The sequence below is a fragment of the Haliotis rubra genome, unplaced genomic scaffold, assembly GCF_003918875.1.
Source record: "Haliotis rubra isolate DU_JTF1 unplaced genomic scaffold, ASM391887v1 Scf32, whole genome shotgun sequence".
NCBI classification, from domain to species: domain Eukaryota; kingdom Metazoa; phylum Mollusca; class Gastropoda; order Lepetellida; family Haliotidae; genus Haliotis; species Haliotis rubra.
Genome location: NW_025766991.1, coordinates 1986703 through 2002309, shown reverse-complemented (window position 1 = coordinate 2002309; position 15607 = coordinate 1986703). Strand labels below are relative to the sequence as shown.

At 38.8% G+C, this 15607-nt stretch overlaps 1 protein-coding gene across 4 annotated transcripts in view; it reads left to right on the top strand.

The window, feature by feature from the left end:
• Positions 1 to 15607, top strand: part of LOC124283682 (probable gamma-butyrobetaine dioxygenase) — a 41927-nt gene that overhangs the window by 23248 nt on the left and 3072 nt on the right. For all 4 annotated transcript variants that reach the window (XM_046719688.1, XM_046719687.1, XM_046719686.1 and 1 more), the window contains exons 7-15: positions 226 to 281; positions 3628 to 3703; positions 4666 to 4710; positions 5589 to 5713; positions 8371 to 8511; positions 12908 to 12968; positions 13444 to 13497; positions 13616 to 13684; positions 14499 to 14603. In XM_046719688.1, coding sequence (XP_046575644.1) covers positions 226 to 281; positions 3628 to 3703; positions 4666 to 4710; positions 5589 to 5713; positions 8371 to 8511; positions 12908 to 12968; positions 13444 to 13497; positions 13616 to 13684; positions 14499 to 14603 — 732 coding nt within the window. The remainder of the gene's footprint in view (positions 1 to 225; positions 282 to 3627; positions 3704 to 4665; positions 4711 to 5588; positions 5714 to 8370; positions 8512 to 12907; positions 12969 to 13443; positions 13498 to 13615; positions 13685 to 14498; positions 14604 to 15607) is intronic.

Below are 15607 nucleotides of genomic sequence, written 5' to 3'. Positions count from 1 at the left end.
AGTTTGTTGCTTTTTGGTACTTATATTTTTGTAACATTTTTGAAAGGGTAGGAGTATGTGTTTGAATAAATTCTATTAAAAAAGTGGATTTCTATAGCTCCAATTTGTCAATCTGTTCCACCCATATTCTGGTCATCAAAAAATTATATGAAAGATGTTTGTTTTTTAGATAAAGATGACTCTTTAAAAACCATTTAGTGAGTCTCATGTTCCTGTTTATTTCAGAGCATCCCAGCCCTGTTGTACAGCGACGTGATACAGTCCCAGACTCAGCTTCTCAAGTAAGCTGATTGTCAGAGTAATAGAGGTGTAATATACTTCCTTTCAAAAGTTAAGGCTCACTTAAAACACTAACTATATGTTATGGATATATATGTGGTTACATCGAAGATTGATTTCTCCAATAACTGCAAACCTCTGCAGATGAATTGCACGAGGATCATGCATCAAGTTGCTGAAAAGCATGTGCAAATGTCATGCATGTGAACAGCTGCGTTTTCGTGTAAAGTTTTGTTAAGAATGCACCAATTTTCACTGAGTTTTTATCATTTATTGAACTCATGACAATAATCTTTTCAACATTATGAATTTGTTTTACAATACATCATCTCATGTGTAAACAGTACCTTTAAACAGTATGGAATACTTTGCAAAATTTAGTTTAGAACAGTTGCCTGAAGTAAGTGGCTATATTTACACTAGTGAGTCTAAACTTTTGAAAGGAAGTATAGGATAGTCTGGCTAATGGACTGGGCAGCTGTAACAATGAGAAACAAAGTAGCTCTCAGTGTCTATTTTCATGAATGTAGACATGTTATTTCCTGGAAGAAAGTTTACCTTTTGTATCCGTGGAGTCATTAATATGATGAGTATTGTTATTGTTTTTTGTGTTTGTTTTTGTGTGGATGTTGCTGTTGTTATTGTTGATATGGTTGATATTGCTGTTGTTATTATTGATATGGTTGATATTGCTGTTGTTATTGTTGATGTGGTTGATATTGCTGTTGTTATCCCCCGCAACGCGTTTTGCGGGGGGTATTAAAATGGACTCCGTCCGTGCGTGCGTCCGTCCGTGCACATTTGTCCGTGCACATTTGTCTTTTCCGGAACAGAACTCTAAAACTGTTCAATATTCCTTCACCAAACTTGGCACATAGATAGATCTGGTGGTGTACTGGTGCCTTTTGGTAGTTTTGGAATTCTGAATAAAATATTTTTGGCGTTTCCATGGCAACAAGTTCGACATTGACTGAAATTAGTGGTAGTGCTCTTTTCCGGAGCTGAACTCTAAAACCGTTCACTATTTCTTCACCAAACTTGGCACATAGATAGATCTGGTGGTGTACTGGTGCCTTTTGGTAGTTTTGGAATTCTGAATAAAATATTTTTGGCGTTTCCATGGCAACAAGTTTGACTTTGAAATTGGTGGTAGTGCTTTTTTCCGGAGCAGAACTCTAAAACCATTCAATATTCCTTCACCAAACTTGGCACATAGATAGATCTGGTGGTGTACTGGTGCCTTTTGCTAGTTTTGGAATTCTGAATAAAATATTTTTGGCGTTTCCATGGCAACAAGTTCGACATTGACTGAAATTAGTGGTAGTGCTCTTTTCCGGAGCAGAACTCTAAAACCGTTCACTATTTCTTCACCAAACTTGGCACATAGATAGATCTGGTGGTGTACTGGTGCCTTTTGCTAGTTTTGGAATTCTGAATAAAATATCTTTGGCGTTTCCATGGCAACAAGTTCGACTTTTAAATTTGTGGTAGTGCTTTTTTCCGGAGCAGAACTCTAAAACCGTTCAATATTTCTTCACCAAACTTGGCACATAGATAGATCTGGTGGTGTACTGGTGCCTTTTAGTAGTTTTGGAATTCTGAATAAAATATTTTTTAGCGTTTCCATGGCAACAAGTTCGACATTGACTGAAATTGGTGGTAGTGCTCTTTTCCGGAGCAGAACTCTAAAACTGTTCACTATTTCTTCATCAAACTTGGCACATAGATAGATCTGGTGGTGTACTGGTGCCTTTTAGTAGTTTTGGAATTCTGAATAAAATATTTTTGGCATTTCCATGGCAACAAGTTCGACTTTGACTGAAATTGGTGGTAGTGCTCTTTTCCGGAGCAGAACTCTAAAACCGTTCAATGTTTCTTCACCAAACTTGGCACATAGATAGATCTGGTGGTGTACTGGTGCCTTTTGGTAGTTTTGGAATTCTGAATAAAATATTTTTGGCGTTTCCATGGCAACAAGTTTGACTTAGACTGAAATTGTAGTAGTGCTCTTTTCCGGAGCAGAACTCTAAAACCGTTCAATGTTTCTTCACCAAACTTGGCACATACATAGAGCTGGTGGTGTACTGGTGCCTTTTGGTAGTTTTGGAATTCTGAATAAAATATTTTTGGCGTTTCCATGGCAACAAGTTTGACTTAGATTGAAATTGGTGATAGTGCTCCCCTTCTGGAGCAGAACTTTCAAAACCTTTCAATACTCTCCTTCCACTTTTCTATATACACACCTAAATATTTGACATAATCATAACTCGTAGACATAATCATGAAGAGTATTTTGCCATTGCGGGGGATATTGATGACTTTGTCTTCTTGTTATTGTTTTTTGTGGATGTTGCTGTTGTTATTATTGATGTGTTTGATATTGTTGTTATTATCCCTCTTGCAACGCTGGTGGTGTACTTTATGGTATTAAATGGACCATGGCCGTTCGACTTAGACTGAAATTGGTGGTCAGTCATTCGTCTTCACCAAACTTGGCACATACATAGATCTGGTGGTGTACGGTCCTGCAATAAAATATTTTTGGCAACAAGTTTGTCTTTTTCCGAGCAGAACTCTAATACCATTCAATATTTCTTCACCAAACTTGGCACATACATGGATCTGGTGGTGTACTGGTGCCTTTTGGTAGTTTTGGAATTCTGAATTAAATATTTTGGCGTTTCCATGGCAACAAGTTTGACTTAGACTGAAATTGGTGGTTGTGCTCTTTTCCGAGCAGAACTCTAAAACCATTCACTATTTCTTCACCAAACTTGGCACATAGATAGATCTGGTGGTGTACTGGTGCCTTTGGTAGTTTTGGAATTCTGAATAAAATATTTTTGGCGTTTCCATGGCAACAAGTTTGACTTAGACTGAAATTGGTGATAGTGCTCCTTTCTGGAGCAGAACTTTTTTGGCAAAACCTTTCAATACTCTCCTTCCACTTTTCTATACACACCTAAATATTTGACATAATCATAACTCGTAGACATAATCATGAAGAGTATTTTGCCATTGCAGGGGATATTGATGACTTTGTCTTCTTGTTGTTGATGTGTTTGATATTACTGTTGTTATTGTTGATATGGTTGATATTGCTGTTGTTATTGTTGATGTGGTTGATATTGCTGTTGTTATTGTTGATGTGGTTGATATTGCTGTTGTTATTATTCATGTGGTTGATATTGCTGTTATTGTTGATATGGTTGATATTGCTGTTGTTATTGTTGATATAGTTGATATTGCTGTTGTTATTGTTGATATGGTTGATATTGCTGTTGTTATTGTTGATATTGTTATAGTTATTATTATTGTTATCATTATAATATATATTCTCATTGACAGATGGCTGACACTGATCAATCAATATGGTCTCTGCCTACTGACAGGGGTTCCGCTAGAACAAAACATGGTAACAAAGGTAAGGAAGGTTAGATGGTTCTTTTATACATACATATATATGTCGACAAGGTGTATCAGGCATGCCTTGTGTCTGTAGGTATGCAAATTTTGTATTAAAAGAAACTATATATGTGGGAATTTAAATGTGATCATAAATCCTTTGTTACTTTGTATCATATTGAAGGAATGTTGTCAACAATAAAGGTGAGATGAGCTAAAGTGAGATTTAACAAAGTGGCCAATATTATTGCGTTCTCTTAGCAATGTCTGTGAGTGTGTTTTTTAGGATGGGGGGTCATCTGATTGTGCTGTTCTTGACTCACAGGAGGCAAGATACTCTTTCTTAAGCTAACTGTCCATGTTTTATCCCGGAACACAAGTCAGGGTAACAACAAGTACCATTTTTAAACATTCTTTGTTCTGATGGGCTGTGAAACGAAATACTGACCTTTTCCCTTTTTACACATTCCATAGTCAAAATAGAACATGTTCAGTAAAAATTAAAACTGATTGATTGACCAATTGTGCCTTGAAACTGATAACGACATGACGGAGAACATCAACTCTTTTACATGGAGTTATATAATTAATACATATATAGGGATGGTTGCTGTTATTCACAAATGTTGAAACATCTTCCTGACCCTCCTTTATGCACCCATCCCTGAATTTATCTATGAGAGTCCCTTCTGTGTTTAAGTTTATGGACCCATGAAGATCCAGGTTAGAATTGATCTTCAGCAACCCATGCTTGTCGTAAGAGGCGACTAACGGGATTGGGTGGTCAGGCTCGCTAACTTGGTTTACACATGTCATCGGTTCCCAATTTTGTAGATCGATGCTGATGCTGTTGATCCCTGGAATGTCTGGTCCACACTCGATTATTTACATACCGCCACCATATAGCTAGAATATTGCTGAGTGCGGTGTAAAACTAAACTCACTCACTCACTCACTTTGAGTTTATGTTTTTGTTGCTAGGTTGCAGAGTTGATTGACAGACCTCAACATACCATATATGGAGACGTAAGTTATTATTTATTTCTTCTGACCATTCCGCAAACAAATCTTCGCACTATTGTGATGAAAAAGTTTGCACACAATACACAAATTTCTGCCTTAATTCATGGGCTGCTTCTAAATTAATTTTAGGACGGTGTTTTGATACTCATCTATGCATAATATGTCATCACTCACCAGTTTTGGCGATTTTGCTCAAAGTTACTTTGATATTTATCAATATATCAATCAATATTTAGTAAACAATTATCGATCTCAATGATGTAGATCAATAGCCAGCCCTAATGGTTGTAAATCTGTGTTTATGTTCTGATTGCTTTAGCACGAACAATGTAGTTAGGAACTGGGCTCACATGTTTAAATGGACTTTGGTGGCAAAGTCAAATGGGGTTTAATGTTGAAGATTATTACACCTATACAGTGATATGCATTATTCATATTTTAGCGTGTTTGATCAAACCACTGACTTTTGGGTTGACTCTCTATCTGCTGTGCCATGTAGGCCGACGTTGAAATATTGAGGTCAAAACAGCTAATACGTATCGCATATGAACAAATTGGTTGATTTTGACACAATATACAGTTACAACTTGTCACATTGAGCTCAAAGAAATCTCATCATATACAGATGGTAAAAATCTTACCACATTGCTCGAACAAGTGTAAGGTTCTTACGGGACAAGTTATATAATTAAGACAATTTTGGGATTCAAGCCCATGGCCTACTTTTTTGTCATGATTTCATTTCCAAACAATAACGTCTGCCGTTACAATATACAGTCATTAAAGTTTTGGAAACATTCTGCAGGTTATTCAATACAAAAATATGATCATCAAAGTATAAATATTGTCAAAACTTGACTGACTTGACTTTGGTTTTTTAGTCATTTGACGTAGTGAGCACTCCTCGTCCAATCAACATCGCCTACTCTAGTGTTGGCCTTGACCTTCACATGGACCTTGTGTACTATGAGTCTCCTCCCGGTCTGCAGCTTCTGTTTGCTAGAAGGTGACAATTTGATTTGATTAAAATACAGCCATGACATCACTCGAATATTTTATCAGTGAATTATCTGTGAGTAACTGACAGACTTTCCACCTACTTTATGCAGTGCAGATTTTGCAGTCATGCATAAATTCTAAGCAGGTGCGTTACGAATGTAGTGCATGTGCAGGACTTAAGTACTGTCGGAAATAGAAAAAAACTGTTTTTAGGCTGTTACTCTGTATCCCTAAAATTTACACAATCGCAAATAGCATATGTCGAAATAACCCACTTCGGCCTAACTGGGCGTTCAGTGGGATGCGTAATACGATATCCAGAAAAGCATGTTTACTCGTAAAATCGGGCAAAACTTAGAAAAAATACGAATAGCTGCTGAAAACAATAGATCAGACTATAGATGGCAATTAGGTCGCTCAGACAGGTATGATGACGGACCATCGACTCACCTGGCATGAAATGCACGTGCTGCCTACAGGCACAAGGGGTCATCTCAAAGATATTTTGTGCTTTGTCATGTGTGTTGACTATGTCTCATCTACTGATTAACATCTTACGTGTCTTTCTTTCATAAAGTTTATGTTGAGATATGTAAGAGAGTATGATACCCGAAAACCATAGAAGCGCGTCATGAGTATATAGGTGGCATGACCACCCGAAGATCGACAGGACTGGATATTATTTGTAAATTATTATGCCGTGCCGTGTACCTCCCCAGTATAATTGCCCTAAAGGATTATCTTATCTTAGCTGATATCTCTATCCCCAAGCCCGACCCCAGGTTTTGCTTTTTGAGGCGACCCCTCCTATCTGTTTCTTTTTATAGTGACAGTGAGACTGCATGGTAGCTACATCCTTAATAGTTTCGGCATAAAAGTTATTATTTTTTTATAATGAATCGTCAGCTATAGTTTATAATGAATCTACGCCTAATTTCAAATTGGGCATTTAAAAAGTGTCCTTTGTAATACAATATCGTCACACACTAATTTGCATAAAGCTTAGCTCTTAGTTTAACAGATATTTCACACTTTCACATATCAACTACATAAATTGTAGAGATAAAAGAGAAAATACAGTTTTTTTCTATTTCCGACAGTACTATAGTATATTGGCTCATTCTTTCATTCATTCATTCATTCATGCATTCCTGAAGACTTTATTCTGAATCTGATTATGCTCACTTTGATACTGTATTGTAAGTCAGAGAAGAGACATGTAAATGGACATTCTTTATAATAATGATAGTCACCAGATACATTGTTTGTACTAACTGTTCAGTTTCCTGTAATTTATCATATGTATGCAATAATCTACTGTATGTTCTAATGGGAAGAAGTGAGACAATATGTGTCTGTATCTAAAGCCAAATTGTTTCACTGATATATTTTATGTAAACTGCAGAGTTACAATGCAAATATAGTATTTCTAATGTAATCTTCTTTAAATAGTGATAATTCATTTTTTAGCAGGACTTTGAATGACACACTGATTATAAGTTACAAAAAGTAAGTGAAATGAGAGATAGTGGCATCACTTGTTCGAAACACAGTAACAAATGTGTCAACAGTATTTATGGTAGTAGACTTGAAATTAATATTAATGTAGACCAACCCTCAGCTTTGACTTAGCTGATGATGTACGGGGTACTGGGTTAAAATTCATTCCATTCAATGTTGCTAGATATTACAGGCGATTTAAAGGATCATATGGTCAGGGGGCGCTGGGGTAGCCTAGTGGTTAAAGCGTTGGCTCGTCACGCCTAAGACCCGGGTTCGATTCCCCACATGGGTACAATGTGTGAAGCCCATTTCTGGTGTCCCCCGCCGTGATGTTGCTGGAATATTGCTAAAAGCGGCATAAAACCAAACTCAGTCAGTCAGTCAGTCATATGGTCAGGCTGACTGAGTGTCATCATGACATGACAGAGTGGGACATTGTTCATAATATCTATCACTGGATTGTCAGGTTCAAACTTTATTATTAAATGCCTCTGTCATATAGATTGGATGTTGATATAATATGGAAGTATGATGTTGGATAACAAATCTGTGCAGCAGTGAATTGTTTCAGACTTCAGTGGTTTATGTAGATCTGCTCAGAGGATACTCTCCCCCAAGTCTGCAGCAAATGTCCGTAAAAATTCCCAAATTGTAATCACTGATTTTCCATGTTAAGTTGCATAGTATTAACTAATTTTGTGTTTTTTACAGGTCACATGTATTTCATGGACCAATTTAAACATCATAATATTTAAAAAAGAAGTTTACTTTAGTATAGTAAGTTAATGCCTGGGCCCCGTTCCTCAAAGCGATCGTAACAATAACACGATCGTAACTCCCCTACATAGACTTACTACAGTCGTAGCACTACGATCGCTTTGAGGAACGAGGCCATGGTCTTGGGCAGCTGGGAGTTAAACTTACCATGTACTGTAATTTGTGTAAGTGTATCTGTAGACTAGATGGTATTTTCTATTTGGAACTGAGCTTTTTACCATGATGATCAATCAACATGGAAACAAATCACTGTGTTCATCGTTCTCGCCATTTTGGTTGAAGTTGATGGTGATCTGAAACCAGGGTGCCACCATGATGTATTGCTCTGGCTTAATCAGTAGTATATGGCTTTAATCTTAAAAGTTATGGTGATAATAATTTCAGGTTCGACAAGTGTGTTGAAGGTGGAGAAAGTGTATTCCTTGATGTATTCCGAGTGGCAGAAGATTTCCGAGAACAGAACTCACAACACTTCCAATCTCTTGTAGAGGTTCCTGCAACTTTCCAGAAGGTGCATTATGACAGGTAGGATGCCCTTAAGAGTCCCAAGAATGTCTGGGGACCATGATCCAAGGTCCATGTCCGTTTCAGCAATATTCTATCTATCTCTCAGCAAGGGACACAGAAACTGACTTCACACTGTGTACCCTTATCGGGGACCGCCCCCGTGGTGTAGTGGTTAGAGAGTCCGCCCGGAGAGCGGAAGGTCACGGGTTCGATCCCCGACCGCGTCATACCAAAAGACGTTAAAATATGGGACTTGTTGGTCCCCGCCTGGTGCTGGGCATTAATGGGTACAACAAGGACTGGTCGGCTCGTAGTCAGTATAATGTTTCTGAGTGGGGTATTCATGCTTCACTGCGGCATGGTATCTCAGTGGGCTAGCACTATAAAACCAGCTTAAGTCTGGGCTAGTACAAGCAGCCGCACATACACATACATGCACGTTGTCATATGAGCGAAATATTCTCAAGCACGACGTTAAACCCAATTTCACCTCACCTCACCCTTATCGGGAAACAACTCGGTCTTTAGGTCTGACAAATTAAGGCTTTAATCATAAGACTGCCCTATTACCACAGCAAAGGTTCAGCAGTATTTCAGCTGTATGGAAACATTTAAGTTTAAAGCTGCACCCAGTGACTCTGCTTTGCTATGAGGTGAGGAGGTGAAATGGGTTTTGATGTCATGGTCAAGATTATTGCACTTGAAATGGGATATGCCTGCAAGTTCAGTGACATTTTTATCCCACCGGCATGTAATGCGGGGGGATATAGTCGTCGCCTCGGCCGTCTGTCCGTCCGTCCGTAATCATTTTGTTTCCAGAGCATAACTCAAAGACCGTTCGATATTTTTTAACCAAAATTGGTAGATATGTCAAACATAACCTAAGGTGGTGCCTTTTGCTATTTACAGATTGTTGTCATTTTTATTTTTCTCGGTTTCCATGGAAACGTTTTGGACTTAGTTTTAAAGAAGGGTGGGCTTCGTTTCCGGAGCATAACTCAAGAACCGTTCAATATTTTTAACAAAACTTGGTAGATATATCAAACAGATCCTAAAGTGGTGCCTTTTGCTATTTGCAGATTTTTGGCATTTTACTTTTCCGGTTTCCATGGAAAAGATTTTGGACTTAGTTGCAAAAGTGAGGGGTGGGCTTCGTTTCGAGCACAACTCAAAACTTCTCAATATCTTTCAACAAAACTTGGCAGATATGTGAGGCAGATCCCAAAGTGGTGCCTTTGCTATTTGCAGATTTTTGTGATTTATTATTTTCTCGGTTTCCATGGAAATTATTCGACTTAGTCTCAAAAGGAAGGGTGGGTTTCATTTCCGAGCACAACTGAAAACTTCTCAATATCTTTCAGCAAAACTTGGCAGATATGTGAGGCAGATGCCAAAGTGGTGCCTTTTGCTATTTGCAGATATTTGTGATTTATTATTTTCTCGGTTTCCATGGAAACAATTCTGACTTAGTCTCAAAAGGGAGGGGTAGGTTTTGTTTCGAGCACAACTGCTAAAAACTTCTTAATATCTTTCAGCAAAACTTGGCAGATATGTGAGGCAGATCCCAAAGTGGTGCCTTTGCTATTTGCAGATTTTGTCATTTATTTTTTTCATGATTTCCATGGAAATGATTTGCACTCAGTCTAAAATCAAGCTGGACTTTAAGTAACTGTCAGATGATTTGTTCTTTCAAAGATGTGGAGGCGGGGGATATGTCATCTTCTGATGACTCTTAGTTATTATCCCCGCAGCCGCTTTTGGCGGGTATTAAATGGACTCCGTCCGGTAGTCCGTCCGATCACCGGTCCAGTCCAATCCGTCCGTCCGCACATTTCTTCTTTTCCCGAGCAGAACTCTAAAACCGCTCGATGTTTCTTCACCAAACTTGGCACATACATGGATCTGGTGGTGTACTGGTGCCTTTTGGTAGTTTTGGAATTCTGAATAAAATATTTTTTGGCGCTTTCCATGGCAACAAGTTCGACTTATAGATCTGGTGGTGTATTTTGCCTTTTGTTAGCTGCAGTTTGACATTAATACACTTTGCTAAATTGACACAGTGCTGCTGCCATTCAGTCTTTCAAACCTTTCATGCTCCAAGCACCAAGCCGGGTTATAAGCATAATCACCTTCAACATCTTTGGGTCTGACATGGGTTGGGATTGTCTTCCATTGAACTTTATACCAAGGAAATACCCTGTCCACAAACTCTTCTTAGCACCAAGCCGGGTAATAAAAGCGTCCACCTTTAACATCTTTGGGTCTGGGGTAGACTAGTGGTTAAAGTATTCACTCATCATGGCGAAGACAGGAGTTTGATTCCCCACATGGGTACAATGTGTGAAGCCCATTTCTGGTGTCCCCCACAGTGATATTGTTGGAATATTGCTAAAAGAGGTGTAAAACCCGACTCACTCACTCACATCTTAGCACCACATCATTTATAAGCCTGTGATAAAGTATAGAGTTAAAATGGGTCATTACGCTGTGAATGCTTTGTGGATCAGAACCCTGTACTCTGGTAGATGTTCTGTCAACTAAAACAGTGGCAGTTTCTATGCTTGTGGAGAAACTGGACATAGTAGGGATTGGGTGGTCACTATGTCTGCTGAGTATGGCTTGAACAGTAAAATTGATGGAAGGCTAACAGAAGTGATCGGTCATGTGGCCAGGGTAATGCCCCATTTACTTTACATTTATCCCCATTAACATTGACTTGGTGGTGCTACAATCAGTTTGTGGCCGTTCCACAAGTCATAATTGCTAAGATGATCGTAACTTGAATACTGTAACATCAGCTTACTTGTTTACATTTTTATCGAATCTAGACCAAAGCTATTAGAAAAGTATATGTTAAAGAAAGTGTAAAACTGGCTCATCAAGGTAGAGTATGGTTATTAGTCACGAATTAATGAAAGGAAAATTGGTGTATTTACGGTACAAGGCCTTCGGTATATCAGATATGATCATAATGCAGAATACTGACAAGAGCCAAACCTTACATTGTTTAATAACATTGAAAAAAATAACCATAATCTTTGTTATTTTGAATGAACAAAACTGTCATTTTATGACTAGATAAACACCCGAAAATCCCAAATTTTGGGATTGCATTACGAAATACCGGACCGATGGCAAAATACCACGGTTCTACCAATACCGTTTCACCCCTACCAGCAAGGAAAAAAATGTTATGGTGTACACACTGTTTTGATTTTGACTGACATGGTCAGTCTTATCTGTGGGAGAAAACATATGTAGAAAAAAGAGATAGTCACAGGGGCCCCGGACAGGTCAGTGGGATTGTGTCGTATACTACACAATAAAAGAAACTTCCCAAACATCCCCATATAGAACAAAGTGTGTTGCTAGTGGATGAATCTGGTTTTATGGACGTAATGAGCATACACTAAAACACAATTAGGCGTTAAGGTTTGTTTGTTGCACCTTCCAGGATCACAACGGGGTCACTTTTTGATTTCACAGGGACAAGCCCTCTGTATTGGAGCTTGTTCAGTACCATTGTACCAATATGGCGCCAGTAGCTCTTGAACATTCTGGGGTTGAAGTCTCAAGGCACAAAGACTTCTCCCAAGAGCATCCCATACATGTTCGATGGGATTGAGATCAGGTGATCCCGATGGCAACTCCATGACATCAATACCACATTTTGCAGAAAATGTAGCCATCTACAGGTGCAATTGTGCCCAGAGTCAGTGTATGAAATAAGGCCCGTCCGACCGCCTGAGACGGGCTAGATTTCTAAATTTACGGCTAGCCTGAGTACATTCACCATATCTTGGTGTCTGGCCTGGTTAAATCCATTTTGGCAGTCTGGCTGGGTTTTTTGGCTTATTTCATACGCTGCCAGAGTAGACATTGTTTATGATTTACATGGGTCAGAATTGGCCCAACAAGAGCACGTCGGACCCGAAGATGGGTAGCGCACCAGTGATGTACTGGGCAGTTACGTGAACCCCTAACAGTGATTTACTGGTTGACATTGTGGTTGTCAAATGATGTAGCCAGTTTGATTGTCCTCGGCATGTGGCGTCCCTCGACCATTTGTCATACCCATTTGATGCACTTGTGTCCTTAGGTTGTGAATTGTCCATGTAATGCAACAGGAACTGTAGATTGGCCAGCCGGGAGAATGTTAATTGCACGTTTACATTCAACATTTGTAAGGCGTGGTATGAGAATAGTTTTGGGTCATTCGGGAATGGAGATGCAACTGGGTTTCTTGCATCTGTCATTCAAGTGTTTTTAACGTTGTTCATTAATATCGGTTACACAATAAAAAAAGAATTTTCAGTTTGCTATAAACAATTATATTTCTTATTGAAGCTATAGACAGGTGAGCTACAGAGCCTTGTCACATTCTATATATAACAGGTCTTTTCTTCCATCACAGAGAGTCTCCAGTTCACATAACTTTCCAGCGACCTCACATTGTCCTCAACAATAATAATGAGGTCAGTGATATATTGATATTTAACATTTCTTCCATCCATCCATCCATCCGTCTGTTCGTTCGTCCGTCCGTCCATCATCCATCCATCCATCCATGCAAACACCCACCCAACTATTCATTCATGCATTCATTCATTCATTCATCAACATTCCCCAAAAAGTGATAATGAAGTCAGTGATATATTGATATTTAATGTCCGTCCATCTGTCTATCCATCCATCCAAACACCCACCAACTTATTCATTCGTTCGTTCATTTGTTCATTCGTTTATTTGTTCATTCATACACCCATCCCTCTATCCATCCATCTATCTGAATGGTCTGAACAGTATTTCGGCAAGAGAACAATGCCTTAGCAACATGTTTGCCTTGTTCAAGGTTTAGCTATGGAATTAATCAAACTACCCCTGATTATTGTCTCCTATTTTCTTTCAAACAACAGTCTATTTGCTGTTATCATTTCATACTTGTTTCAGATTGTGAACGTCAATTGGGCTCCAGCATTTGAGGGACCCTTATCCATACCAGAGGTGAGAAACAACATGAATGACTTCAAAAACATTCAGCCTTAAGAGCTACATTAAATGGACCTGTTGTTAATGTGTTTAAGAATTTGTATGTTAACTGAATTTATTATTTATATTTAAGGTTGACATAGAGAGATATTATGCAGCCTACCAGAGTTTTGCCAAGGCTCTTGAGGCGTCGCCCCATACGGTACGTAGATGAAATCAATGCTGTTGATAACTCGTCTTTAATATCCCTGATTAGACTGATAAGGATTCATGTTTTTTCTCAGAAGTACACTGTTGTAGTAAAGATCTGCATCATTTAAGATTTTTGCCTTAAACCCACATCCGAATCATCTGCTCTGGAGAAAAAACAGCTTTTTTGTAGTAGGGTCGTAGTTATGAAGTGTCTGATCATGGACAAACTGTCTGGAGAATATACCTTATTTGGAAATATTTGTCACAAGTATTAAGGCAACTTTTGTTAGCTAAACTCACTGAAATTCATGGCCACTTTGTCCAGCATCAAGACTAAAACTATTGTCCTTAGAAACTACTTGACAAATGACTGAAACATTTCTGTTACCATTAATATGGACATCCCAAATTATTTGTTAATATTTTGAAAATGTAATCAGATTTATTACATCTTAGTAGTGGGGCTTAACATATATGTTCTTTTTTTATGGGATTATTACCTAGATTAGTCCTTTGTGTTTTAACCATACTGAAAGCTTGTAGCTCTTATGCCCTTTCTTAGCCAGTGTTGTTCAAATTGTAATGAAATTTGGTATAGATGGAGTTTAAGTAGTGGAGCTACACGAAAAAATGTTGTATTGAGATGTCTTCTATTTTTGTCTTTGGATTATATATAAGACCTGCTTTATGATGGGGATGAATCTATATTGATTTTATACACGTTGATATTTTTACCGTGAATGTTGACAAAGGATGATATTTGTCAAGATCTTGTCCAAAATGCTTTGCCTCTGGCATTGTGCATGGAACTGATTATGTTTCAGTTAACTTATCAACTACAGGAGGGTGATGTAGTTGTCTTTAACAACCGCAGGATGCTTCATGGGCGTCACAGTTTCACCCTCAACGGAGGTTCTCGCCTACTGGAGGTAAGGTCACCTTGAGGTCATCTTGATCAATGACATATCTTTGATTCTCCTCTAACAGACATGTTCCTCGACTGGAGGTAGGGTCATCTTGAACAGTGTCATATCTTTGGTTGTCCTCTAACAGACACGCTCTTCTACTGGAGGTAGGGTCATCTTGATCAATGACATATCTTTGTTTGTCCTCCAAAAGACACGCTCTTCTACTGGAGGTAGGGTCATCTTGATCAATGACATATCTTTGGTTGTCCTCTAACAGACACGCTCTTCTACTGGAGGTAGGGTCATCTTGATCAGTGACATATCTTTGGTTGTCCTCTAACAGACATTCTCTTCTACTGGAGGTAGGGTCATCTTGATCAATGACATATCTTTGGTTTGTCCTCTAAAAGACACGCTCTTCTACTGGAGGTAGGGTCATCTTGATCAATGACATATCTTTGGTTGTCCTCTATCAGACACTCTCTTCTACTGGAGGTAGGGTCATCTTGATCAATGACATGTCTTTGGTTGTCCTCTAACAGACATGCTCTTCTACTGGAGGTAGGGTCATCTTGATCAATGACATATCTTTGGTTGTCCTCTAACAGACACGCTCTTCTACTGGAGGTAGGGTCATCTTGATCAATGACATATCTTTGGTTGTCCTCTATCAGACATTCTCTTCTACTGGAGGTAGGGTCATCTTGATCAATGACATATCTTTGGTTGTCCTCTAACAGACACGCTCTTCTACTTGAGGTAGGGTCATCTTGATCAATGACATATCTTTGGTTGTCCTCTATCAGACAGTCTCTTCTACTGGAGGTAGGGTCATCTTGATCAATGACATATCTTTGGTTGTCCTCTAACAGACACGCTCTTCTACTGGAGGTAGGGTCATCTTGATCAGTGACATATCTTAAGTTGTCCTCTAACAGACATTCTCTTCTACTTGAGGTAGGGTCATCTTGATCAATGACATATCTTTGGTTGTCCTCTAACAGACACGCTCTTCTACTGGAGGT